The 26,146-nt window shown below is 40.1% G+C and overlaps 2 protein-coding genes and 1 long non-coding RNA gene across 10 annotated transcripts in view; 1 reads left to right on the forward strand and 2 right to left on the reverse strand.

Annotated features, from left to right (window-relative positions):
* The window catches only part of TEX2 (testis expressed 2), a 64,407-nt gene extending 60,362 nt beyond the window's left edge, over positions 1–4,045 (reverse strand). Inside the window, exon 1 of the mRNA XM_074847265.1 lies at positions 4,033–4,045. The gene's annotated coding sequence lies outside the window, so the exon portion shown is untranslated. The remainder of the gene's footprint in view (positions 1–4,032) is intronic.
* The window catches only part of PECAM1 (platelet and endothelial cell adhesion molecule 1), a 47,937-nt gene continuing 22,281 nt past the window's right edge, over positions 491–26,146 (reverse strand). For 2 of the 8 annotated variants that reach the window (XM_074847269.1, XM_074847273.1), the window contains 2 exons: positions 21,618–21,674; positions 7,893–9,435 (listed from right to left, as the gene is read on the reverse strand). In XM_074847269.1, coding sequence (XP_074703370.1) covers positions 9,416–9,435; positions 21,618–21,674 — 77 coding nt within the window. In that variant the 3' untranslated portion in view covers positions 7,893–9,415. Of the gene's footprint in view, positions 1,061–2,338; positions 2,515–6,257; positions 9,436–14,385; positions 14,409–21,617; positions 21,675–26,146 lie in introns of those variants that run through there. The other 6 variants (XM_074847270.1, XM_074847274.1, XM_074847272.1 and 3 more) reach the window with 4 other exon arrangements.
* On the forward strand, positions 2,796–7,846 carry LOC141933011 (uncharacterized). Its single transcript, XR_012625968.1, has 3 exons — positions 2,796–2,975; positions 4,666–4,774; positions 6,004–7,846. It is a non-coding gene; the product is annotated as an uncharacterized LOC141933011 (long non-coding RNA).

Consider the following 26,146-nt stretch of genomic DNA (forward strand, 5'->3'; position numbering starts at 1 on the left):
ACACAAAATAATCACAGCCAAAATTCAATCCTTCCTTTCTGTCTCTACAACCAACCAAACACCAGTGACAGCTCCGTCCTGGCCCATTTCTGTAACAGATTTGGACCCAGCCTCTGAAGCAAAATGTTCTCAGTGCCTCCACAACTGAATTCTTGTTCACCTCCAAAGAGCAGTTCTGAACAGGACTTTCAGAGACTGTACTAGAGAGCAGAGTAGCCTCTTAGCTCAGACATCTGAGGTAGATGTCTAACGCGAGGCACTGAGAATATTCCGCTCAGCTTCACTTTGTAATTTTAGTGACCTGGTGCATTATCCAGTCTCCAAACCTGCCCAGATGCCCTGACCCTTCTGCTCAGCTCCCACAGCCATCTTACATTGCTGCCTACTGCAAGTAGCATCACACTGTGCAGGGCAACATCTGGCTCCATACGACCTTGGGGTTTTTTCATATATAGGAGCGGTTCCCTGTTGTTCAAGAGTGAGTCATGTCTTGTTCAGAGTATCATTAAATCTTTTAATTAAACATTGCTCAGTATTCTATCCAACCCGAATCCCTGAGTCAAAATTTCAAGTGCTGATAGATGCTGTAATATCTTTTTCACATAAATCCAGTGAGATATACTAAGGAATCTGATAAGTAAATGCACAGTCTGCTCTGGAAAAAAAAGTAAACTAAACATAGTCATACCTTATACTTTTAGAACATCAAATCCAGATTCCAGGCAATATTAAAACCTTCCAGATTTGAGTGAGACTCACCAGTCAATACTGCCTTCTACTGCATCTAGACAGAATTAATCTTGATATTCAAAGCCTTCCAAAACTCTTCATGTTTTAAAAATAGTGAAATGTATTTCTTTTGAAGTATGGGCTTGTTACAGCTATTTAGGAACATCCTACTCAACTCTGATGGATCTTGAAACTCCCCTGGGGATGGTTTAGATGTCGGTGTTCATTCATTAACAAATTGGAAACTGTCCAGGGCAATATTGCAAGAAAACACACGATGTCCAGGCTTTCTGTTTCCTCCTTTCTTAAACAGGACTTTCTGTGCAGTTCTCTACAAATAAACCCAAGGTTAAATATGATTAGTAGGGCAAGGAATGCAGAGAAATTCAACCCAGTATTAGCAATGCATACTGCTTATTGGTCAACAGCGGATTTCTCTCTAATGGTAAGGGAAGCATATAGTAAAAACTTCACTTTGGCAGCAAGAATCTCATCTCGCCCCAATTCCATCACATATTCCTGTTCCTCGTCACTGACAATAAGTGTGTAAAGGTCTTACTCTTCATCAGCACAAAGACACATGCTGAGTATCTAACCCTAATGTCATCCAGACACAGGGTTCAGGCAAAAGTTTATGACCCCAACAGGTTTAGCGTTGCCTTTCATTGCATATTCTTTTGTATAAGAAACAACAAGCTCTGGTATAGAAGCAAGCAGCTGAAACAGGAACAGTCACCCTAAGAAAGAAGGCAAAAGGGCAAACCCAGAGGAGAAGCTAATGCATTCAGGGTTTCTCCCAACTGAAATGTTGGTCTTTGAAGATGCAGGGAGGAAGGTAGTGCTTGGAGCAGCTGTGTGCTCCTATGGTCTGGCAGGAGCAGCCTTCTCTCAAAACCAGGCAGAACCAGATAAACTCTACAAGAACAACCTTGAAGAAAAAAAGCTGGTGGAGTGCTTCTGGATAAAGTGCTGGCTGAAAGGACTGAAATTGCATGCAGAGAAAGTGTCTCCTATTGTCTGATTCTGCCTCTGTTCAAGGAAACAGAATTTTGTACTTTCTTTGCAAATAAAAGCGCTGCATCAAAGTCCCGGGTGATCAATTTTGTCTGCTATTAGAAACAATCCACCAGGCCTAAAACCCTTTAAGTGCTTTTGGTCAAAGACAGGGAATAAAAGCTCCATTCATTTCCTCATGGAAAGGCAAGAACTTCATCCCTTTGACTGCAACTGCACAGAGCTTGAAAAGTCAAGGATGCATGAAGCGTGATTGCTATGACTTATGAATTGCAGAACAGGGGACATGTGCTGTGGATGTGATGACTGCTGACACTCCTTTGCCCTCAACCTTGTCTTTCACTGACATAAGTACAAAGGAGGTGTAAAGCAGCCACCAAGTCAAACTAGTGCCCTGGTGGAAACGACTCCAGCAATTAGGACAATCAGTTGGTGTGAGCACACAGCCCTATCCATGTTTGTATGCAATGAAGAAAACACAAATGTGACCTTTGTCACACAGTCAGTGCACTAATTAGTGTGTCAGAGATAATAACCATTAAACATGAAAATCTGACCTATATAAGCTACAAAAGAGGAAAAGGCAGCAATTTACTTAAGTCTCTGTTATACTGTTAATGATTATAAGGTGAAAAACTAGACCATAATGCAGGAAACTTGTAATTAAAAAGCATCAATTATCGTTTTCTCCTTGTAGGGGACATTAGTCAGGTCCGCTTTCCACAGTCCCATTCAGTATACAGATAGACACGTAGGGCTGTGTGATTCATCCTGGAAGAGTCAGAAAGAAATCAAGTCAGTGGGAAAAGATCAGCTTTAAAAAAAGAAAAAAGAAAGGAAAAGGAAATAACTATAGTTAAAGAAAACCCTTTCAGCATTCCTTGTTTGACAAAGCACAGGTGTGTGTCAGGGTTGTTTTCTAATAGGGCAGCCTTGCCTCCCTCCAGCAATGACTAAACTGGATTTAAGCAGCGTACACAATGTTCTGAGGTTTCAGGGCTGAGCCAGCTAATACTTTCAGTCATGCTGAACATACCATCCTTCTGTAGAGATCAACTAGTCCCTGAGGTCCCTGGGAGGAACATGAATCTCTCTTCATAAGTCTGCATATTTCCCCTCTCTGCTCCCTTAAGGTCTCTGACTTCCAGCCAGGGAGGACAGATTGTCTAGAGGCAGTTACAGGCTCAGCAACCACAGGTGGAACCAGTTTTTCAAGAGTGCCAACGCATGCTGTAAGTACATTTAGATTTGTTATTCCAGCCCTGAGGAATACCCTGAGTCAGGGCTGAGCTCTGTTCACCGAATTTGTCTGGAAATTGCAGCCAGGGAGGTCTCACTCCTGTTGTCTTTGTCTATATGCAGGCAGTTCCAGGAGTCCAGGGAAGTACAAAATGCTAAATTCTCATCTGGAGGCCACAGCTCAAGTGGCAGTGGCCACATGTAGTGAGAGTTATAGGAGTATCAGGCATGGCTGGTCTAACTTGCTTGTGAGATGTAATGGCCAAAGCAATTGAAGCAATAACAGGCCTTCTAGTCCTGATCACCTGACTGGGTGATATGGACACAATTGGTGGATAGAAAATTTAATTTATCATTTTGCATGCAAGGACTGCATTTAGACACACTTGGCTTTACCTCATTTCAGCTCTGCCATGGATCACACTGCAGAATCACAGCTCATCTCTAGCCCCCTCTGAGCTTTTGCCTCATAACAGCTTTTGCAGCTTTTGGCATTCCTAGATAAGAATGGCTTGCTCTTTAAAGCTCCTGTTCCTTTAGTGATCATGAAGTTGAAACAAAAATATAAACACCAACTCAAACAGTAATAAAATCAAAACTGAGTTTTGCATTATGGAGACCGAGATTTTCATTATTACTATGCTTTAAATAATTTAAAATTATTCAAAAGCAATCTATATTTCCTATTGACAATCTCATGTTAATTTAATAACCTGGGTGGCGGTAGTTTTCATTAATTGACTTACACTCTGACCGCATCTTAATAGACTTGACATTTTTTTCTTCCATTAGACCCACAGCCTATAATCAAGCAGGGATGCCAAGTTCACCCCTTCCAGTAATACTGTGACTCAGCCCACTTAAGACAAACCCTGATCTTTGTCCCACTGATGTCAACCTCTCTGTCCCCTCCACTCCTGAGGCACACCAGCAGTGCTCATTTTCACTGCCTTGGAAGCACTTATCCCCAGAGCAGAGAGTTCCCTAAGGAAAAGCTGGGGCTGGAAAGTGGTGATTGCACCTGGGAGAGGACATATTTCCACAACTTACTGCTGGCAGGAGCCTGAACTACCCCAGAAGTTCCCACTAGTGAACAGCCTGGGTGGGTGGTGAGAGCCTCAGGGGAGTTCAGCCATTTGACACGGATTACTTCCGTGAAGACAGCAGTCAGTCAGGGATGTCTGGCAGCTCTGAACAATATGAAGTTCACAGGCGAGACTTTTCTGCCCTTGTAGCACTGTCTCATTGATTTGCAAAGCGAAACCATGTCAGTTGCAGTGGAGACTTGGCTCTGCCTGTAGTGAAAAAATGAATAAACAAAAAGCCAGTGCAGAGGATTTAAAGCCAAGCTCTCCCTGTGCAAGTGTTGATAAGTGCTTTGTGGAAACAGGCTATTTCAGCAGTCACAGTTCCTGTGCTAGCACTGAACAGGGTTTGGATTATGCCTGCTAAATAACGGTGTAACATCGTGTTCTGTTTTGAAGACACACACTCCCAGGGTCACCATCATAGTCTGTTAGAGCCCCTGTATATCAGACAGCTCCTCAGAGCCTCATGACTACATGGCCCGTACAGGACTAACGCACTGACAGCAGCAGTTGAACCTACTGTCTTCTCGGAACAATGGTGCTGTTACCTGCAAAAGTGCTTTTTATTAACAGGTATATTTTCTACTTCTCCTAGTGGTCACAGGACACGCGGATGTTTGGGACAAGCCACCTCCACAGCACTGACTGTGCCGCAGCACATTGCCCAGAGCATCGCCAACACCGTGAAGTGCGGAGCCCTTAAGGTGACTGCACTGATGGGTTGTTTCTTCCCAAACCTTCCACAGTCTGGGGGAGCTCTCTCCCTCAGCCCTGCCCACCCCACTCTTTCATCCTCTTTATTTTCACTTTCTTTCTTCCCTGTAATAAGCCTTCATTCCAAGATCTCCTTTTATCTCCTGAGTAAAACATTAAATCAAAAAGACAACTACAGAAAAATCAGGGCAGTAACCAGAGGACAGCGAACTGTCACACTGATAACTTTTGGGTTTTATTCAGTGAAAAAACTGTTGCATTTTCACTGCCCCAAAAGAGGGCTAGTGATTTCATCTAGCACTCCTACACATTCAGGATTACACAGAAAGATATTACTAATTTCTTAATTTCAGAGCCAGATTCTATCTTTACCATAAGTAATAGTTTATTTGTGCAATTACTCCTCAAACAATACCTTTTGGATCTGAATTCCTCCTAACCTTGGGAATGTGGTAAGACCCAGGATACGGTGCAAGGTCCATTTCTAACAAGCACCGTCACAGCTTCACACACAGTTCAATGCTACTGCAGATCCCAGGTTGACCAGGGCATATTCCAAGTGCCTTTACAGTGGCTGCCTAGACCTTTGCTGACTTGTGCTAAATCTTTCATTTCAGCTTCATGCTGTTATTCTGTTTTCTGTCATCAGACTTTGCAGGTGACTCCCTCCCTGAGGAAACTGTGATTTCTTTTGCTATTAAATTTAAAATTTAATTACAGTGATTATTTCCTGCAATGGTGAGAATTTTTTCAGCCTTCCCACTCAGCATGTCTGTGGCTGGTAAGAAAACAAAGTACCTGGATAAATATAAATGCTCTCGCATTTAATTGAAGCTTCCCACGCAAGCCATATTCTCATGATTGCTAGACTCTCTAAGCTTTTTTTAATGGGAGCACCTGTGATTTAGAGTGAAGCATTTCAAAGCATAAAGACAATAAACCCCATTCTTTCTGATTCTTTAGACATGACAACTGGCTTATTACCTCCCAAATAACAGTAAAACTGATGTTTATTCTGCTTGGTGAAAGACCGGTGAAGTCTATTGAGAAAGGCCTTGAAATTCTAAATATCACAGTGTGCTAGCATTTTAAATCTGTACTGATTCTTTATTACTTTCAGTTTGATTTCTAGTTTAATTGGTGGGGTGTTTTTTTCACTTGATACCTCTGGTTTTTTCTCCAGCTTTCTTTTCCCTGTACCTGTCCTCTTTCTCACCAGGGAACGGCTGTAGCCAATCTGACAGCATTACTTCCCTTGTCCCCAAAAGCTGGGGGCTTATGATGCAAGACGGCTTAGTGATGAATTGCAACATGAAGAACTTGAACCGACCCAAGCTCACAAAGGAGCAGTCAGAACAAGCACACAACACCCCAGAAAAGTAAATAAACTTTGGGGTTTATTCACCCACCGATGAGCAGGATATGTACTCTGCACAGAAGTAGTGCCGCAGCATTTACAAACGGTTCACTAACCTATGCGAGAGGGAAACAAGTCACGGCTGGTAGGTTTACACTGCATTTTGAAAACTGTTCTTTAAGAGTGGCAGAGGTCCAGAGGAAGAGATCGTACCGCTGCAGGAATAAAAGTCATAAGGCTCAGTTTACTCCATGCACGTAGACGTGAAAAAGTTAGAACCCGGCGCAGAGAGCGGGCGCGGCGCTCAGCCCTCCCCGCACCCGCGCACCCTGCCCGCCCCCCGGGGCTATCCCGGGCGGGGACCGCCGCGGAGGCAGGAGGGACCGGTCGCCACCCCTGCAGGTCGGTTGCCACCAGGGGTCAGCACCGGCCCAAGCCGGGGGCTGGCAGCGGCCGGCGCCTGGGGGCTCGGCCCGGCGCCGGGCGCGGTCCCTCCCGCCCGGGGCACCGGTGACCCCGAGGGAGGGACGGACAGACGGCTCGGCGGCTCTGCCAGGCAGGTTCCAGCACAAACCAGACAGACGTCATCATCGATTTTTCCACGAAAGGGCACGCAGAAATATACTTACGTTAGACAAGAAAATAAGCAGCTGCTAGTTTGGCGGAAATGAAAAAAAATTAACAGTGGCAAGGAAGAAGAGCCTGTTGATTTAAAGCATTTCTGTATCTCATCCCTAAAGCCTTCACTCTGCAATGGTAAAAATATTATAAAGTTAACCAAGGCAGCAGGGTGGGTAAGCCTTTCTGAAGGTGCTTAGTGCCAGCGGGGTGGGGGGCGGTCAGTGGAACTGCTCAGACAAGGCATGCCATGCCACAAAGGGCCTGGGGCTGTTCTGTCCCACTTGTCTTCTCAAAAAGTAAATATTTGGCTACACACCTCATTTTATATTGGTTGAGCTCAACTTGGTGACAACATATTTGGTTGTTTTTCAATAACATATTGTTTGATCTCTAATCTGAGTTTTAATCTGTTTCAGTAACAGATTCAAGACTTATTTCCCAAATGTTTCCAGTGGGACAATGTGGTCTGTTTGGCATCCACAAGACATGCTCATAAGAGGACATTTGGACTCCTTGTGTAGCTGTTTACTTCATGGGCCCATTCACCTTGTCTTCACTGGAGAAGTCTGCCGATCTAACCTCCCATATTTTAAAATATTTTTGGTATATCTGTAAGACAAAACAGAAGTGCTCAAGGCAGTGCACAGCACTCTAAGTTAAAGTGGACAGATCAGATATGCTTTAGTATGGCAAACATCTTTTATTATAGACTAAATCCAAAATAGTTTAGGATTATTCCAGCCAAGAGACAAGCTGAAACAGATGAATTGTCCCACTGCTGCTCCATCACGCCCAGATGACATTCTGAAACGTCCCAGAAACCAGGGCTTTCCTGAGCTGTGCCAGGGACTGCGGAAAGGTTTGTGGAGGAACTGTTGCCTTTGTAATTTAACAAAACAGTTATGTGAATGCAAGCACTCTTGTGCTCAACTCTTAAACCAATTTAGTGCATTTAACTGCTGCTAAACTGGTTCATGACACCAGATCTAAGTGCCTGGAATCACTTGTTGCAGAGATTACATCTTCCATATGTAAATTTATACAGTGGTTCATATGGTTCATCACTAATAAAAAAATTTACAGGTATTCATTTGCAAGTGGTCACTAATACGAACATGCAAGATCCCATGACAAGTTCAATTCAGAGTTTTCTTTATTAAAATACCTTTTCACATTCCTTATAATAATGTGTTTGTACGGACACTCATGGGATGCTAGAAAGAACATGTCAACAGAAGAGTGCTGTGAAGTCAGTCATTTATGAAAGGCTTATGATACAAACAACATTTGCGTAGGGAACAATAAATTAGAGATATTAGCCAGTCACTGGAGCTTGAAAATTTAAACGTATGGAATGAGGATATAAAACCCTTTTGTATTTCTTGCTGGTTTTGTGCCTTTGATGCAATGATTAAAGCAGTAACTATGTATGTATATACAAATCCATGTCCTCTCTTTCACTATTTTCTAATTAAAATGGCCCAGATCTTGTAGTAATTTAATTTGCAGCAAGAAAAGGAGGGCAATTGCAATATCAAAGACCCGCTGGTTAAGGGGTTGGGGATAGTACTGTTTCTGTTCTGTTTTGTGTTCTTTTTTTAAACTAATGCAGCCGAGATAAACACGGTCTGCAAAGATTAGATCCAGGTCCAAACTGGGTCCATGTTAGTGGTTTATCATACTATAGAGTAAAAGGATAGATATGGAGGTCCATACTGGACAAACTGGACACAAGTACGACTTCAGATCTCTCCTAAAATCAAAGGAATAAGCATTATACATAACAGGATTTTCAGGTACAAACTCACTGACCTGGGTGTAGTATATCTACCCACTCAAGACCTATATTCTGCATCATCCAAAATAACTGTGATGGGCAATCATTCCTCGAAGAACCATCACACCAAACTAAACAACAAGCATCAGAACTTTTAAAGGGGAAAAGCAATTTAGCAAAGAATAAAGAATATTTGTGCCTCTACTGGTAGAAGCACTTGGTAAAGTACTGAATCTCTGAACAGTTATTCAAGTTTTTCGAGAGCCCGGAGCTCGCTCTTCCGTTAGGCCCTCATTGCAGTGGAGCATCCAGGTGAGCTATAAATTAGCTGGCTCCAAGGCTGGTGGCAGTCCAGCTGCTGCAGCACAGGGAGTTCAGCACAAGCTGCAAGATCATGTCAAAGTACACACATGGCTGGCCAAGCTGTGCTGAGCTCTGTTCTGCCACAGCAGTGTTACTGATAACCAAGTTAGCTAGTTTAAAGCAAGCTTAAATATTTCTACATCCTACTGGCATCACAGTAATTACTGCACTGTAGAAATCTATTTCCTCAGCTGTCGCTTCCCCTTTTATTTCCTCAGAACATGATGAACTGGAGGCAAGAAAGGCAAAATTGCATTAGCAAGAGAAATTAAAGATGAGAACCTAGGTCAGTGGTTTCTAGAACCACTTTCCTATGAGAATTTTTATCTGTAATTTTTTCCATTAAATGCTTTAAGAACATCTCTATTGTTCCCTGTAAGGAAATAAACTTTGAAAAGAAGAGCCTGTCAAACTCATAAATAAGTGCTGCAGAGCTTTTGAAACATTTGCAACATCTTCCATCTTGGTTTGTTTTCTTCCAGCTGATCTTTGAGATGACTGTTCTAAGTAGCATCAGGATGCCCTTGTATTCTCTGTGGGCAACAAGAGCAAAAAAGAAAAAAAAAAAAGTTATGAGTATAAATGTCCCCCTGCCCTCTCTTTCTTTTTCGATCAATACAAAAACTTTAAATATAGTAACGTATTCCTTAAAGCACTGTACAATGAGCTAATAAATACTCACAGTTCCCTGGGGAGATATTAGTATTATCTTCATCAGATTAAAAAGGAAGTAAGACAGTGGGAGATTTAGGTTAACAATTACAGGCTAGACTGCAGTACTGTTAATCACCAACATCTGCAACCGGGCGCTTACTGATAAAAGTTGGATTCTTAAGGGAACTGCTGGCACTGAACAAATCTGAAAGCCAGATCCCTTTTTTAGTAGCAGATGCTCAGCTGCCATAATTAGGCCCCCATCTTCAGTCCCACAAGAATAAAAACCTTTTCCTAAGAAGCACCTGGGTATCTCAACAGTGACCAATGCAGCGTTCAACTTTTAGACACCGTGTTTCTACAGGAGCCTGCTCCTTTGAACAGGTCATCTTCAGAACACAGCAGGGGCACTGAAACCTGGCACGGAGAGCCACAAAAGGCAGCGTGCAGATAGAGGCCTCCTCGACGCCAGCCAATGGGAAGGGGCAAAGCGAGATCCCAGACTTCATTGTCTTTACATTATATGACAGAAATAATTCTGTCCACTGAGGATTCACAACTGTCAAGTCTTTCCTGACAGCAGTTGCCAAAGCAAGTCTTCCTCCCACAAATACCTGCTAAGAGTACATGGTGGCCTCTAACCTAATAGTTTAGTCTGTCAGCACCGAGGCGCCTATTCCTTTTGTGGACTTACCCCCAAAGGATTTGCCCCATGAGTCAGAGGCAGGAATTCCTGGTTTATAATTCAATGTTTATTTCAGAGTATCACCTTGTTCTTCATATCCTGACTGCCTGAAATCCCCCCCCAATTTTAAATGGACACATCCTTCATCTTCATTTCCTGTCTGGAACTATTGTGCCATGTTACTGTGCACAGTTAAACACATGCCAGCTCCCCCTTCGGAGCTGGCTATGTTGTGCTGGCAATGTCAGCAATTCCTTCACCACTGAAAATTTACAAAATACTTTTGGGATCACTTGACTAAGATGAGAAAGGAGCTAAAAAAAGCCAGAGATTTCTCCAAATAAACTTAAATTGTACAGGTTTCTGTCTCAGAGGGTACATTCTGAGGTTGAACAAATAGGCAGCTAAAAGTACACTATGTCCTGCCTGAGGCTGCCAGTCCTCATGTACGCCTAGGACAGAATCAAACAAACAAGCAAACATACACATCTAAGAGGTAATAGGGGAGGAGGAGGTATGAAGTCAGAACGTACCGCTGAGGTAAATTTGACACAATACCAATTAGTATTTGGCGAAGTGGGTATCTCATTGTTAAGATATTTCCTTCAATATGTTTTCAGAAACTGGGACCATTAAATAACTTAGAAAGATTGCCAGCTCTGATTTCAGGAAGGAAACCTCCTCCCAGTTCCTCTCTAAGTAATTCATTTCTTTTGCAAATGCTTCCTATGGATGGCATTTAAGATACAAATTTCTGAAACAGAGGAGAAAGAGGGAAGCAACCCCCAACCCAAAACTTCAGGTTAATTTCTAAATTACCTAAAAGTCCAAGACATCCAGGTTCAAGGTACTCTGGACTGCAAATCAGTCAGAACTTGTACTGCAATTGGGCCTTTATGCAAGTCAAATAATTCAAACTTTAACTGATTGTTTTTATAATGCACCACCTTTCTTGACATAATACAAACACATTCAATGCCTGTGTGTAACACAACACATTGTCAGTACACAGTGTTTACTAAAGCCCTGAACAAAATTTTGTAATGGTCTCTCAGTGAAGATGTAGCAAAGTTCCTAAATTTCCATGCTGGATTATATTTATTCTGACAGAAACTATGTAGAGACAAATGCACAAAGCAGGACTAGCTCTCATTAAAATGATTTGCTTCATCTTTCTTTTCCACAGTGCAGTACTTGGTTTTGCCTGTGACTTCTGGAAGATCAATGCAGAACTGAATAAGTTAACAGAGTTTATCTGAGGAGTGGAACCCACATTGTTATTTGAATTTAGAGAGTGAAAAGGACAGCAGGATCTGTTGTCAAGTCTCCACCATCATTACCAAAACAAAAAGGTTGCATGTCCTCCTGTTTCTAAAAACATAGCTCTCAGCAAAACATCATTCTCTCTGCTGTGGTGCCCTTTGTCCCACACTTCTGGAATACCTATTACTTCCTAAACAGAGCCAAATTCTTCAAGTTTTTTTGACAGGTCTCTGTAGCTATGTAATCCATCTGGTATTTTCATATGACTGAGATACCAGCTGACCAGCCTAGCTTCTGAAGCCTCCTTTCGCTAACAAAATAAGGGAGTAGCAGATCGAAAGCAACTTCACCTCTAAGCCAAACACTTCATCTGGCTATAAAGAAGCAGAACAGCTGGGGAGGAAGTTTAAGCCACTTGATCACTATATAAGGAGCATTTTCCTTTTCATGAGTAGGATCAACAACTCCTCATTTGGACCAAAGCTCTGAGGTGCCTGAGAGTTAAGCATTGTGTGAAAATGAGCTACAGAAAAAACTAGTTACAAGAAAATAATGATAGAAAGCACATTAGTAGCACCCCGCCTCTTCTGTACTCATCTATGTTGCCTGTAAAGTGCTGAGAGGAAAATAGGGGGGATGGAAAATCTATAAAGAAATTTATCTGTCCAGTCCAACTTTAGGTCACTTATCTGAAGAGTTCAAAAGAGGGATGGTGCTGCTTTTTGTCACAAGCTTTATTGGAAATAGAAGTGGGAATTTCTGAAGCAGAAGATGGGGATCTGTTTTTTTGCTATGTCCTTTAAAGCACTAATAATTCAAAAAAAGAAAGAGTTACTATGTTAAGTACATGAACAGTATCTAAGGAGAGGACAATGTCACAGATGTGAACTGAGTAAGGCTACTTCTAGGAAAACTCAAGTAAGATGTGCAAGTGTTATACAGTTGACTTTTGTTTGGGGTGTTTATGAAAATGTGATTAGTTTTACAGAGTATCTAGTTTATTACTTTCCTATTGTTAACAGGAGTTTGTTTAGACAACACAAAGAAAACACTGCCCTCAGCTGACACTTTTCTCCCTTGAATCCAACATTACTTCATAGATTGTCTGGTTTAGCAAGCTTTAATAGCCCAATTAATTATGGTGAAAGTGATTTACGTGGGGTAGTCAGTGCATTTTCACTGAAGCAGTCTCATTATACTTCCATGGAAAGATTTCTTACTCACTTTTGGCCACAGGAAAAGAAAACAAAAAAATCTTCATAAAACTTTAGTCTTTCATCCAATATCCATTATAAATTATGTAGGGTGTGGAAAAAGAGAGGCAAAACCTGCTCCCTGAGCTTACACCAGGTGTCTATCACAGCCACACTTGACCATTTTTCTTTTTGTGTCGGACAGGGACAAATTTCCTTCTGCGTGATTCTCCAAGGAATGCTTGGTATAACCCAGAGGAGGGTTCAGCTCAATTTATTTTTAGAAAATTGAGAGCAAAGAATAAAAACAAACCTTTAAACTAAGAGAGACAATGATACTATAAACCCTATTGGCCTGTTAATATATGTCTGTTTATTGTAACACAATCTGTGACCTTCAGTGCACTGCCAGTGTCTGTAAATAATACAATGGGCTGCTTCTTATCCCATGGGGATGTGAGTGCTGATGGAGCCTTTCAAAACTCAAATGGATGCCATAAGCTGACGTAGACTGTGCTATTGTGATTCTTATTTATGAGTCTCTCTATTTTTCTTTTTAAGTACAAGTTTGAAAGTCACAAACTGGATGGCAGAAAAAACACCTAGTCTGAGTGGTTTGAGCTTGAATTAGATACTTTATCTAACATTCTTAAAAGTACTCCTGAAATGTAAGTTCCCTGCCCCTTAGATCTCTTGAAAGCAGAGCAACAGCTCATTCAAGACAAGTATTTTTTTTAAAAAAAACCCCGTATTTTTTCACTTGCTTCTTAGCCCTATAAAGCTGTTCACCACCTACAGAACCTTCACAAAACTCCTCATTGTTTAGCTAAGACCCTGCACATGTGGATGGTAATATTCTCACCTCTTGGTTAGAGCAGCGTAACTGTGACATAGCTATGTACTCTGAGGTAAAACATTGCTTGCCTTTAAAATTTCTTACAAAGTCTCAGTTTTCACCACCAGCCTTTGAGTCATCCCACTTGCTATACCAGTGGATGAAAATGAAGCCAGAAGGAAACAGTGGCAGACAGTGAATAGAAGTGACTTTTGCGAGTTCAGGTGATCAGCCATTCCCCCTTAGTTTAACTCTTCATTTCACATCTTAGGAAGGACCTCACTTCTCTGGATATTCCAATCACAGAATGTACGTGTGTGCACGTGAGCAGGCACACCTCGAGGAGATTCACCGGCACTAAAAACCCTACAGATTTTACAGATGGGACTGGAAAAACAGCTCTGTCCCTAGTGATACATTAACCAGTTTAGGAGATTTTCATATGCAAATCTTGAGTGCCTCGGGTCCATCAGGAACCTGAAGCAAGCAGCAACCATCCCCAACTTTGTGCCATTCTGTCAGCATGAATATTTGTGACACATATCCAAAGCTGTGCAGGTGTTCAACACAAATTCTTGAAAGATCATTATTTGCATCTACCTCCTGTACCAGCACTACCAAATACCAGTCAGTTCCATGGACTTTTAAAGCTGACCATTCTATAAATGTAGTACTGAAAGCCCGATTAGTAAGAATATATATGAAGGGATTGCCCAGTAGCTGTCCAGTAAAGGTCCTGAACAACAAATAAATAATTAAAACATAGCAACACTTGAACACTATCTCACTAGATACACAATAATCTCAATCCAATTTCCCTATATTTAACTGCTTGCATAAAATGTATACTTACAGAATGCCTGTTTTCCACAGAATCTGCAAAATAAAATATGTCTAAATTATGAAATAGCACATTGCAGAGTGATTAGTTCTATGTTCCAGAAAATACACTTTTATGTTTAATATAACTTCTTTTGTTCACCTTGCAATGATGTAAAATTGCTACCTATAACTAAGGTTCAAGCTCCAGCCCTAAGAAGTATCCAGGCACTATCTTAATTCAAGAACACGGGTGGGACCAGACATTTCAAAGACCATGTTGAACAGTATATGTTCGACAGCTTTCCTGGTTATGGTTTAGAGCAGAAGTCTCTACTGAGAGCACAAGCTGTTACTGGACAAAAGAGTCTTCCTTTTAGAGGCAAGTTCTCATGAGCATTATACTTCCTCTTCCAACTCCTTGCCAGGAAAATAACGTACTGCAGAAATCCGGTATAGGATGCAACTTTCAGAGCCAAATAAGATCCTGCAAAGACACCTGAAATTTTATTAATAAAAAGATGCTTGTTCCCAGTGAAAGCCTGAGAACCAGCGGGCTCTTTCTATTTACGTTCAGTGAACTTTAGATCTTAGGCTTTTTTTTTTAAAAAAAAGTGGATTTAGCTATTCAGAAATTTCACAGAATACCTTCAAATACTAAACAATAAATATTTCTTTGCCCTCTGAAAGTAAGACATGAGGAAAGCAACTCTGCTTTTAGAGTAAGACTTCAAGTCTTGTTAAAAGTGCTCTTTTGTATGGTCTGTTAAGATATTTCACATGTGACAAAAGTGTGTGCTGAATCTTGAAGGGTATTTTCTTGGAAACCATATCAAATTCAGTGGAAAGAGATTGAGTCAAGGAAATAGCTCAAAGGAAAATGCCCAAAGCAGAGGGTTTGGACTAGGGCTCTAGGTTAATCTTGCCAGTATTTTTTCTATAAATGTGGGGTAGTCTCTGCATCTGTGGTTTTTTCTAAGTATGTATTTTCTAAATAGCAAATAATAACATCTGTCCTCCTATAGGCAGAACACTTATGTAAATTTTGAAAAGTTCTCTGAAGTCATTACATGAAGGATATTATGAAAAGTACTATTACCATAAACAGACCTTAATAAAGGTCTTTTAGAAACTCCCTTGCTAGCCAGCAGAAGTAATGAGGAAACTGAACAAAAGTGAATCTAACTTTGCAGATAACAATGCTAAAGTGTCTTTTTCTCTCTCCTTTATGATTACATCTGTGTATATTTGCGGTGCAGTTAAGCTCATGCAGTTTCTACCATCCACATTTTTATTACATTAGGATTGTGATTCTGCTTCACTGAAAGCAGCACCATGAACACAGTATACAATCAGGCTGCAATTTCTGAAACACAGAGAAACTATATGAATGTCGCTGTCATTGTACACTATGAGTTTTCTCCAAGACAGTTCTACCCAGAACTTTTAGCCTAGGAAAAGGATTCAAAACTGAAGTGACTACAGCACCTTATACCAGTGCATAAACTTAATTTCAGTATAAAATTTATCTTAATGTCTGGCAAGATTGATCCCTATATGTTTAGCCAGTTTAATAAGAAATAAAATAAAAAGTTATATGAGAAACACATAAAAGCTTTTTGTGTCCTGAAACCTGACAGAAGTGGACAAAAACACTGCTGACCCAGTGCTACATCAAAGCTTGACTTTAAGTGGACAAAACTATATGTAAGGTTTATGAAGTGAAGTATTGACAAGCTGTAGTTTAGTCCTCTGTCACAATGTGTTGTGCTTACAGGAAGGAGGAAATGAGAAATTTTGTATAAATTCCAAACTTCAAACAACGGGATGTTTGCTACCCCAAAGCTACTAGGTCACAGTAACAGATATCCCGCCTTGTTATCTGTCACCCAGATTCAAAATAGTGTGACTTTCTAGCTAAGTATCTTATCTCTACCAGAAGAATGTCACAATCTGTCCTTTGAAAGTGCTGCTGGAAGGCTATATGATTTCTAAAAGGTACCAATCAAGTAAGCCAGCACGTAGCCTCTAATGAAAGCACAATGATATGGTACTTTTACTGATTCTTGCTACATCAATCTTTTCACAAGCTTTTTATTCCATTCCTGTTAAAAATATGAAGTGTTTTTTACTTGAAACACACTGATTTTACTGCGATGAAAGAGAACAGAGAGATTTTTCAAATGACATCTGGCTTTCCCTTACTAACAAAAACAGGGAAATGAGATATCCTGGATTCTAGTCATACGCAGAAAAATTGGTCAAGCTCCCATAGGAGGGCAAACAAGAAGCTGCGTATTTTGTGAAAGGAACCAGAGCTGAAGGTCTGGTGCTAGTGATTTCTAAGAGATTCACAAGTCTAATAAAGGTAGGTGTTTTTATGGATTTCTGATGAATTTAAACCCTTGCTGTTGCTTTTAGTTGTTGGGGTTTTAAATTCAAAGAACACATTTTTACAAAGGAATACATTAATGGCAGGAATTCAAAATGCTGTCATCCCCACCTGCTCTGCCCTTTCTTGTTGCTAGAGGTTATGGAGAAGAGAATATATGCCTAAACAGTTGCAATTCATAATCCATCTCAAACCCATCTCCAACACTGGTGAAAGCTAAAACGCTAGATTATCAACTGGGGATGCTGAACTGCAGACACATACTATGTTCTGCCAAGGCTTTTGTTGGAGCAGTAGCTTCTAACAGAGAATCTTGGCAGGCAGCTTGGGAACAGATCTTACACAGGGGCATGCACGCAATTCAGCTTTGCAATTTTAGGTTCAAGCAAGGTCAGAAGCTCCCTGCATATTTGTGCCTTACTGAAACCATCTGGCTTTGCCTAATTTTTGGCTGCAGCTATTATAAGCATTTGGATCTGGAATCAATGTCTCACAGATCCAGGCTTTGGTCTAGAACGTGTCTTGAAACCTAAAGATCCAAAGAGTTTTTGTTTTGGAGAAGGGACAGGTTATTTGCATGATTTCGGACTGCATGCAACTAGCATGTCCTCCTAAGGCCTGAGTTTTGAATAATATCATGAATCCCCAGACCCTGGGAGTTTTCTCTATGCTGGAAAAGGCGTTCAGTGGGAAATTCTGTGTAGTACAGAGGTGTTAAGCCTGAGGCTCAGTAGCAGGAAAGTATTTGAGTAGATTTCCTGATTGCTAGAACTGATTTCCAATAGTTTGTTCCAAACCACTGAATGCAATGGGGATTTCTCATGCCTCTTTCCACTGGGATATATTTATTTTTCCATAGTACATTGTTGGTTGCAATAGGATTCGTAGAATTTCCTGTCTCACCAGTGCAGTTGCTTCCAAATGAGCAATTCATTTTTCCAGACTTAGCAGCACAAAGGTTGGTTCTGCATTTTGTTCACTAGATTTCCATTTTCCTAATAAGAGATTAGGAATAACAATCTTGCAATAAACCACTATGAGTTCAGTTCAGCACACATCAAGATCAGGGCGAAGCCTATCACTGGCTTCTGTGAGCTCTGGATCTGATACAGAGCAAAGGCAGAGTTCACCAAGGAGCAAGAATGTACTAACACATTGTCTTCCACAAGAGGTTCCCTGTAAAAATATAAGGAAATCTGTCAACTGGAGTTGCCTCTAGTCTTCTCAGCAATATGAACAGAACTGTGCTACCCCAAGAACTGGGATCAGTGTTGAGGGAAGGGGAGCTGAAATAAAGAACCAGTATGGAGATGCTTGGACTTCCTGCCCCTACTGCCTCTTGGGAGGATGAAAGGTGTGATGGAAGTAAATCATGCATCTAAAAGAGCCTCCACCCACCCATCTGAACTTAGTATCTGACACATCCTGACCCTCCCTCAGGAAGAGCATCAGCTGCCAGCCTAGCCTGGTGGGACTCCAGCGCAGGCAAAGTAAGCAGCAAGGCCACAGTCATTTTATCATCCTTGGCAGTCTGTTGATTTAGACAATTGCCTGTTTTGCTTAAGTTTTGGACTGTCTCAGTTCTTTTCGAACAAAAAGCAACAGCTCTGGGACTGGGCTGGATATTCCTGACTCTCAATATAATTTGGCCTTTTCACAGAGCAACCAGAAAAAGCAGTATTTTAAGGAAATTAGTTCATCCTGATAGGTGTGAAGGAGTTTTAGACAAATGTGTTAACTAATTGTGACCATTCCCTAAACTGCCATTTGGATGTCAGGTTTGATTTAAAGCTGAGGCTCCAAGCTTTAGGTACTTCATGTAAAATACTAAAGTAACAGCCTATTGCTTTAGAAAAGGTTTTAAATCAATTCCTGGGTGAACTTCCTGAACGCTAAATCTTCTTGCTCTGAATTAAACTAACCTTTCAATAACAATGCAAGGACAACTTCATCTCTTTGAGTTGTTTCCAGAAACAATGCTAGTGATCAGCATCCTCCTTAAACCTCTCATTATATCAGGAAATACAGTGTTCAGCTAAAGACTGACATTCTCTATCTACAGGACTATTATTTGACTTTCAATCAAAATACACCTGACTAGACTTGAATTTTGCAAATGACCTGCTTTTCCTACTGTTAACAGGTTAACTGTAGTTAACCACATGCAGGTCTTCTGGGATTTTAAATGTGCATTTGACAGCTTGTTTCTGTCTATCTTTAATGTAACGCCTCTTTAGGCCTGGTACTCGGAATAAAGCAAGCAGCACAGCAGATAAGATGGGAAGTCTTACCACAGTGTGATGGAGACACTAAAATGATAGTAACAGGAGATAACATAGCCAACACCAGGAAAATAAAAAGAAAAAGAATAATGGCAGATGCTCACCATACTGCCAAAGGCCTGGGACTTGGGAAAAGTCAGAGCATTATCTGCACTGTGGATTCATGATTTGGTATAAGGACAAGCAATAGCTGTAGAACTCAAAATACAGAAGTTGGTTACTGACATGGCATCTGCCTACTGGGGACAGCAGTGAGAGCCATCAGAAGAATGAAGGGGAAAGATATTTTAGCTCAGTCACAAATTATTGCATCAGACATAACAACTACTGACAGCTCTTCAGCTTCCTCTCTAGTGGATACAATTTCTGGAATGCACGGAAATTCCTTGAAAGGAAAAAATTGCTTATAAAGCACTCAATTAACTCTAATTAAACAAATCACAATAGTTAGCTACAAACAAATAATAATAAAATGTTACATAGGTCTTAGGTGTTACATCTGTCAAACTGTGTAGCTGGAAATTAATGTAATTTGCCCAGAGGACACATTTGTCTGAACCATTAACTTCCTGAAGTAGACTGTACTCTTGGGCATTTGCTCAAAAATCTCAAAGAATATTCAAAAGTAGTGAAGCTCATAATGGTAAACCAACTTCTGCACCCACTAGTAATGTTCAACCTCCTTCACAATTGGCCTTTACTAATATTAATATAAAGTACTTAAGAAGATAGATCTGTTTCCTAGCGATCCTCCACTGCATTTATACTTTGCCACCTTGCAATCACACAGCCTATCAAAAATCAAAGTAAATATTACATTTGAATAGGCTGTAATGTAGCTATCCAAAGCAACTGCATAGCTATGTGATGCACTGCTTATCTATTTGAAACACTTTTCCTGTGTATCAGTCAGGAAAAACAGACGTGATTAAAACAATAAACTGTTACTATGTTTCCAAGAATAACTGAAACTGTAGAATGTTATGCATAAAAGAGCAGGTGGACTGCAAGATTAAGGGGCGTTTGCATATCATGTGGCTAATTCAGCTCTGTCTTTCAATCATATCTTATTGTATTGCAGTTCCCACTTTATGGCAAGTACAGTCTTATAAGAGCGTTGAATTATAGCTCTGCTGTACCAACCTTGAGTTTACACTACAACTCACAAAACATCCTTTTAGTATACAACACTTTCTGTTATGGCAAAAATAGAAATGATGAAAGGTGTAATAATCAGCTTCACACCTTGGCAGAAAGCAAGGGAGGGGTTATGCAGTCAGCTTCTGCAGCTTGTCACAGGTCCAATTCACACTCACTGGAAAACAGAACATTAGCAGCCTTTTGGTTCAGCCCTAAAATGAGCTGTTTTTTTCTCATGATGCTGCCAGGTGATCTTACATGAAGTGCCTAGCCCTGTTCTTTAGTGTAAAGGATATGCTGCTTTTCACTGCAAGGCTGTGAAAAATGACTACAACATATAGGCTCAGCACCAAGCCAGGAGTCAGGATTCTGAAATTCTGTTCCCAGTGTTGTCACTCTCTAAACACATTGCCTTAAACAAATGACCTAATCTCTCTGTTTACTCAGCTGTAAAACGGAGATAAAAATTGCCTTATAAGTCCTCACAGGGGAAAATTAAGTAATGTTTTCTAAAGTACTTGGAGACCCTCACATGAAAGATTCCCTAGAAACAAAATACTGTGTCAGAGCAGGTGGGAAATCCCTTATAAAATAGAAAAATAGCAAAATAAAACACAATGATCAAAAATTAAATATGGCACACAACAAGCCCAGCTGGTAACATGGATGGGGACAAAACCTGAGCAGTTTACAGCCCTAATATTTACAAATCTAGACTTCCTAACACAAAGAGAGGAAAGGAAATCCTTTCTGATTTAGTCTTTGACAAACTATGAAGAAAGACTTTTGACCTACTGTCTCTGAACTCATTACTGCCAGAATATTTATACACAGTAATTGCCAGTAAGCTGCTAATGCTCGCATACAAAAGTCTGTGTTACAGAAGGTGGAAGGGTAGAACGGCTGGCACGTACAATCCGAGACAATTTTTGATGGTGCTTAACACAAACAACCCACCCTACTGAAGTGACCATATTGCTTTAAAGGTTTTTAGAGTTTGTTGTTGGAGGCTTCATAGATATTTACTGGAATTATATCCAAAACCAGTGCAATATTTTGTAACACATGGCAAACATGATCAACTAAGAGGAAGAGTGTTGTTCACGAGCAGTTTGAGATAACACAACATAGCATCCTAATCCCTAACAGGGCATGTTCAGCTCCAGATTCAGATGCCAAACTACTTAGCAGGTAGAGCGCAAACGGGCTGATGAAGTAGATGTTAGAAATATTAATCTCACTACATTAAATATCATTGATTTATGAGAAACCATGAGGGTGTTATACAATTTATTGACACCTGTGATTTCATAGCTGCCCTTTGGTATGTTCCTATGTGACTTGGGTGTCTTTTTATGGCGTTTATCTTTTAAACTATTCAGTCACAAATTTATCTCTAATCTCTATACAAATGCTTTCTCTATGTGTTTAATTTTTCACTAGCTTACTTACCATTATTAGCTTTTCTGATTTCACTATAAACTGTTTCAGTCCCCTTCTGTACAGGAGCTGGAAAATGTATTGGCACAAAATCAATTTCTTTTCTTTTTTTTTTTTTTTTTTTTTTTTTGTTTGTCTTATGAAAAGCTCCTTAAACAAACAGAACACACTGTTTTACTTTCAGAGGAAGTAGTTACATAAGCAGCAATGAGCCTGTGGAGTCTGTATGAAAAAGCAACTGCACCCCCCACCCCAAACCCAGACTGTAAGGTTCTGAGAGGGAGATGTCTCCCCCTCTATATAAAAATAAAGATGAAAATAGACTTCCCTTTCTAAATTTGACTTTAACATTCTAATAATCTTCTCCACCTAAATTGATACTGCTTTAATTTCACAGAGACATATACCACTAGAGAAGAGTTTCTCTGGATCACTTTGAAGAGCTTCTTCAATTTGTTCTAAGGATTTGGGGATCCTAGACCTAAGGAGATCTATCATTTGGAAGACTAACTACACCCCCTTTTGGCAACTAGCCTGATTAAATCTTATGGGCACAAAAATAATCTAATTTGCTGTTCTTTGTGAAATGTCTCAGAGGAATATTTGCAGATTTCACACTGCCCAGCTTATATTTAGGTGCTATCTAGGAAAGGTCTCCTCTCAGTTCCTCAGTGTGGTGGACTCTTCCATTAGTGCATGGAGATCAGGCAGACATAGCAAGACTGAAGGCTAAGAAGGCTTGTGGAAAGATAGAAAGTAAGGAGAAAAAGCAGACAGAGAAGATTTGTGCCTCCAAGGACACAGCTGGGATACAAATGCAATGTTAGTCTTAGATACATAATTTTCAGACCATGAATTTACAAGTAAGTTCCTGTAAAGCTCTGCTCTTGTATGAGATGGAAAGCAAAAAGCTCTTCCTTTTTTGTTATCCGACATCTGTGAAAACTTACCCAGAGTTCTGATACCAAACTACAGGCATTTACCCCAGTAGGGAAGGGGCAAAGACTTGTCTAAGGGCCTGAAAGTAGAAAGAACTCAGCTTCTCTATGGCCAGCGTAAACACAGCTCTGGCTAGTAGGAGATTAGAACAATTTCCTTGATTTCTTGCATGGTTGTAGATTAAGAATCCCTGGGCAACCATAGTAGAGCAAAGTGCTCCAGAACTCTGTGCATTTGAAACCACTTTTTTCATTTGGTATAAAGGCCTATGCAGGCAGAGTCTAGGAGCTTGATGTTCAAGGAATTCAAAGCCTTTTAGAAACATTCATTCATTTCAGTTAAACTGATTCTCTGAGAAAACCTCAGAATTCTATCAATATCACCTCCAATTTCTGTAGATCTTCAATAAACCAAGAAGTTAGATTTTTCTAGTTAAAAAAAAAAAAAGAAAATGGTTGTTCCCCCTCTGCAAGAAACTGGAAAGAAAATTCTCATTTCTGGATACAGAGTCCTGTACTTTAGCTATAAAAAACATTTAAAGAATTCAGACATACTGATCTGCAGCCAGACTCAGAATCAGGAATGTTACTGTTCTGCATCGCTCTGAAGAACCTAAGTGTCTCTCACACCACATTCTAATTTCCCAAAGCTAATTTAATTTTTAATTCTGTTAATCATCCTTTAAATGTTGGGAGCTAACACATCAAAATTGAGTTGCAAAACTGCTATTAATTTCAACAACAGTAGGAGTTACACTTCACCAAGTACCTAATCACACCTTTCAAACTTGCAGTTTTGGCATGAACTTTCTTTGCAAAATAGTCTGGAGATCTTGAAGTGCATTTCATATGCTTACGGACTATTGCTTAAATTATCAATTCAATTTCCAGTGAAGTAAGAAGTCATCTCCTCAGAATTTTAATGAGAGGTAGCTCATTTTGTTTGGAACACTTTTTTTTAGCAGATTACAGTCTTAAATCTACTTCTGTTGACTCTGTGGAAAGACTTGGTGGGAGGCATTTCCTTAGCTTGCCTTTTTTTTTTTCAGACCCATTTCATTAAATTGTGATATAATGTCACTGCCCATGTTATTTTCTTTGTTAATCTTCCAAAAGTCATCTCAGCACTGAAAAAACGCACTAGGAGAAATTACTTGGATGATTTGGAATTTTATTCCTGCTAACTTTATAATGTTGCCACCCTGCAGATAACTAACCAGCTATAAAAGTAAAAGGAGCATGTTCTTCCTCACCATCATTAGCAGTTTCTCCCTTCTCACTTTAGGGATATTTCCTGATCTTACTTTAGCACTGGCTTTTGGTTTTGCTGGGATTAACAATAAGGGGTCTAAATCACTTTGCCATCTTTTTGCACAACTCAGCTTTAGAAAAGATAAGCACTGTATTTTTGTCAAGCATCTAATCTCTGTAAGTATTCCATTTAATCATTCTCTAGAATTACCACCTCTTTAAATATCAAATTAACATTCCACTATGACTACCCCAAATAAGAACTGGACTGTGTAGCCCCAGGTCTACCTCATATTTGTCTAGACTCTTCACCCCTGCTTCAAAAGGTAGGTATCAAGTTATTCCCACATGGAAGTTTTAAAATAAAGAAGTGCAATTTTTCGTCTAGCAAGCTTACCACTCACTATCAGTAACACTGTAATGAACCCTGATTTTTGCTCCTCATACAGAAGCATAGTACATATAAAGTTCCTAACGCTCTAGCCTATTGGCCATTATACTGTGTTAAAAAGTATTTCAGAAATGACCAGCTAGTGCAGACATGGCTGGAAAAACAGAGTGAATTCACTTTTTTCAAATGTAAGTAGTTCTTTACTGTCAAAGACAAGATGTACATCTTTCTACAATTATGTAATTTGTTTTGATGTGGCATTCAATTATTCCTGATTCCCAAAAGTGACATGAAGGCTACTGTTATAGCTTAGATACTGCAGCATTTATTGCAGTAGTCTTTCACAATACACAAAATACGATTCTCCCGCTCCTGAGATGAACATTAGTATTGACATTGACAACAGTAGCAGGAGAAACAAATGACTGGGAAGATACATTAATTTGAAGTTAGTCCTGAGAGATCAAAGAAACCTGGAGTTTCTCAAAAGACAGAAGGAATCAGACTCTACATGTAGCCTGCTGGATGAGATATGCATGCCCAGAGAAAAGGTAAGCGTGATATACTTGGTCTTCGTTCAGAAAATACACAGAATCAAAACAGGTGCGATAGGGTTTGGAGCTGGGTCATAATCTGAAAGGTCTGTTCCCTAAGAAGGACTGGTCATAACCCACAGACAGACATGAAAGAATATTATGATTTGAAACAAAACTTGTACAATAACATCAATGTGGCAGAAGTATCTGGGACAGTCCTATGGCTGAATTATTTTTGTGGGTGCACATGATTACGACAAGGGTATATAAAAAAACCTGGCTTTGTTCCTCTTTTCCCAAGAATAAATCTTATCCTGCTCTCATTGTGATAGGCAGTGAAAGGCTGAAAGACTTAATCTTGCAACTTGGTCTCATACGACTGGTTCCATTTAAGCAGCATCCTCAAGATGCTCTGAAAGATTAACACATTAAATACTTGCAGTGCAGTTGCCATTTAGGTAACCAAAGCATGCATTTACTAAGCATTCACTTGTGTCCTGGGTGCAACAAAAGAATTAGATTAGGGAGCTATCATATCTCAATATACCTGAAGCACAGTTCGGTCTTATAGAATCGATTAATGTTCTGTATGTCATACATAGGTGTGTAACATGAGACAGCATTCTGTTAAAATGATCTGATCCCATTTACACACTATCTTTTAAACATTATTTTGCAGTTTGCAGTTTAATGGGGTTCAGTCTACATAGCATGGATACTATCTTGCTACTCAGTCTGGTATACTGGAATAGCGTTATATATCAGGAATGGGATGAAAAGGCTATTTTTAGAGATGCTGATCTTGCATTTAATAGGGCGTTTAATTTAAATAATCATGCACTAGCATATCTTTTCCATTCTACACCATTGTATTGTGTAGTGCACGCTCAAATACAGTTGGAGCAATTAAGTATTAGCCCAAATCTGAAAAAGAGCACAACAAATACGGTATCTCAGTGCAGAATTTAGCAGAGGTGGATAAATAGCATGCTTAGAACACATGGAAAACTCTATGATGAATGATACCAGCAAGTGAAAACAGAGAAAGAATAGGAGGACTGGCTGTTGTGGGAGAGCTCTGCTGCCAAGCTTGAAGAGTGAGCACTTTTGCCCAAACATCTGTACTACTAAACTAAACAATCATGTCTTTGGTCTCTGAAGTGCATGAATGGTTCTTCCTACCAGGAAAAAGCAAATTTATCCCTTTCTTCCTGAGTCTGCTTCTCATTCAGCTAAAGCAAAGAAGCTAGAGCATAGCATAAACATGTCTCGTGGGTTTTATTCACTCTTAGCTACTTGAAACTTTTTGTATATTTCTGAAAGATTTAGCAGCTTTCAACACAAGGGCATAACGATATCACAGATCTCCAGATGACACAGAATGACTGAAGTGTGCATTTGGGTGTTGGAAATAAATTTCACTGG

Source organism: Strix aluco, chromosome 21 (assembly GCF_031877795.1).
Source record: "Strix aluco isolate bStrAlu1 chromosome 21, bStrAlu1.hap1, whole genome shotgun sequence".
NCBI lineage: Eukaryota > Metazoa > Chordata > Aves > Strigiformes > Strigidae > Strix > Strix aluco.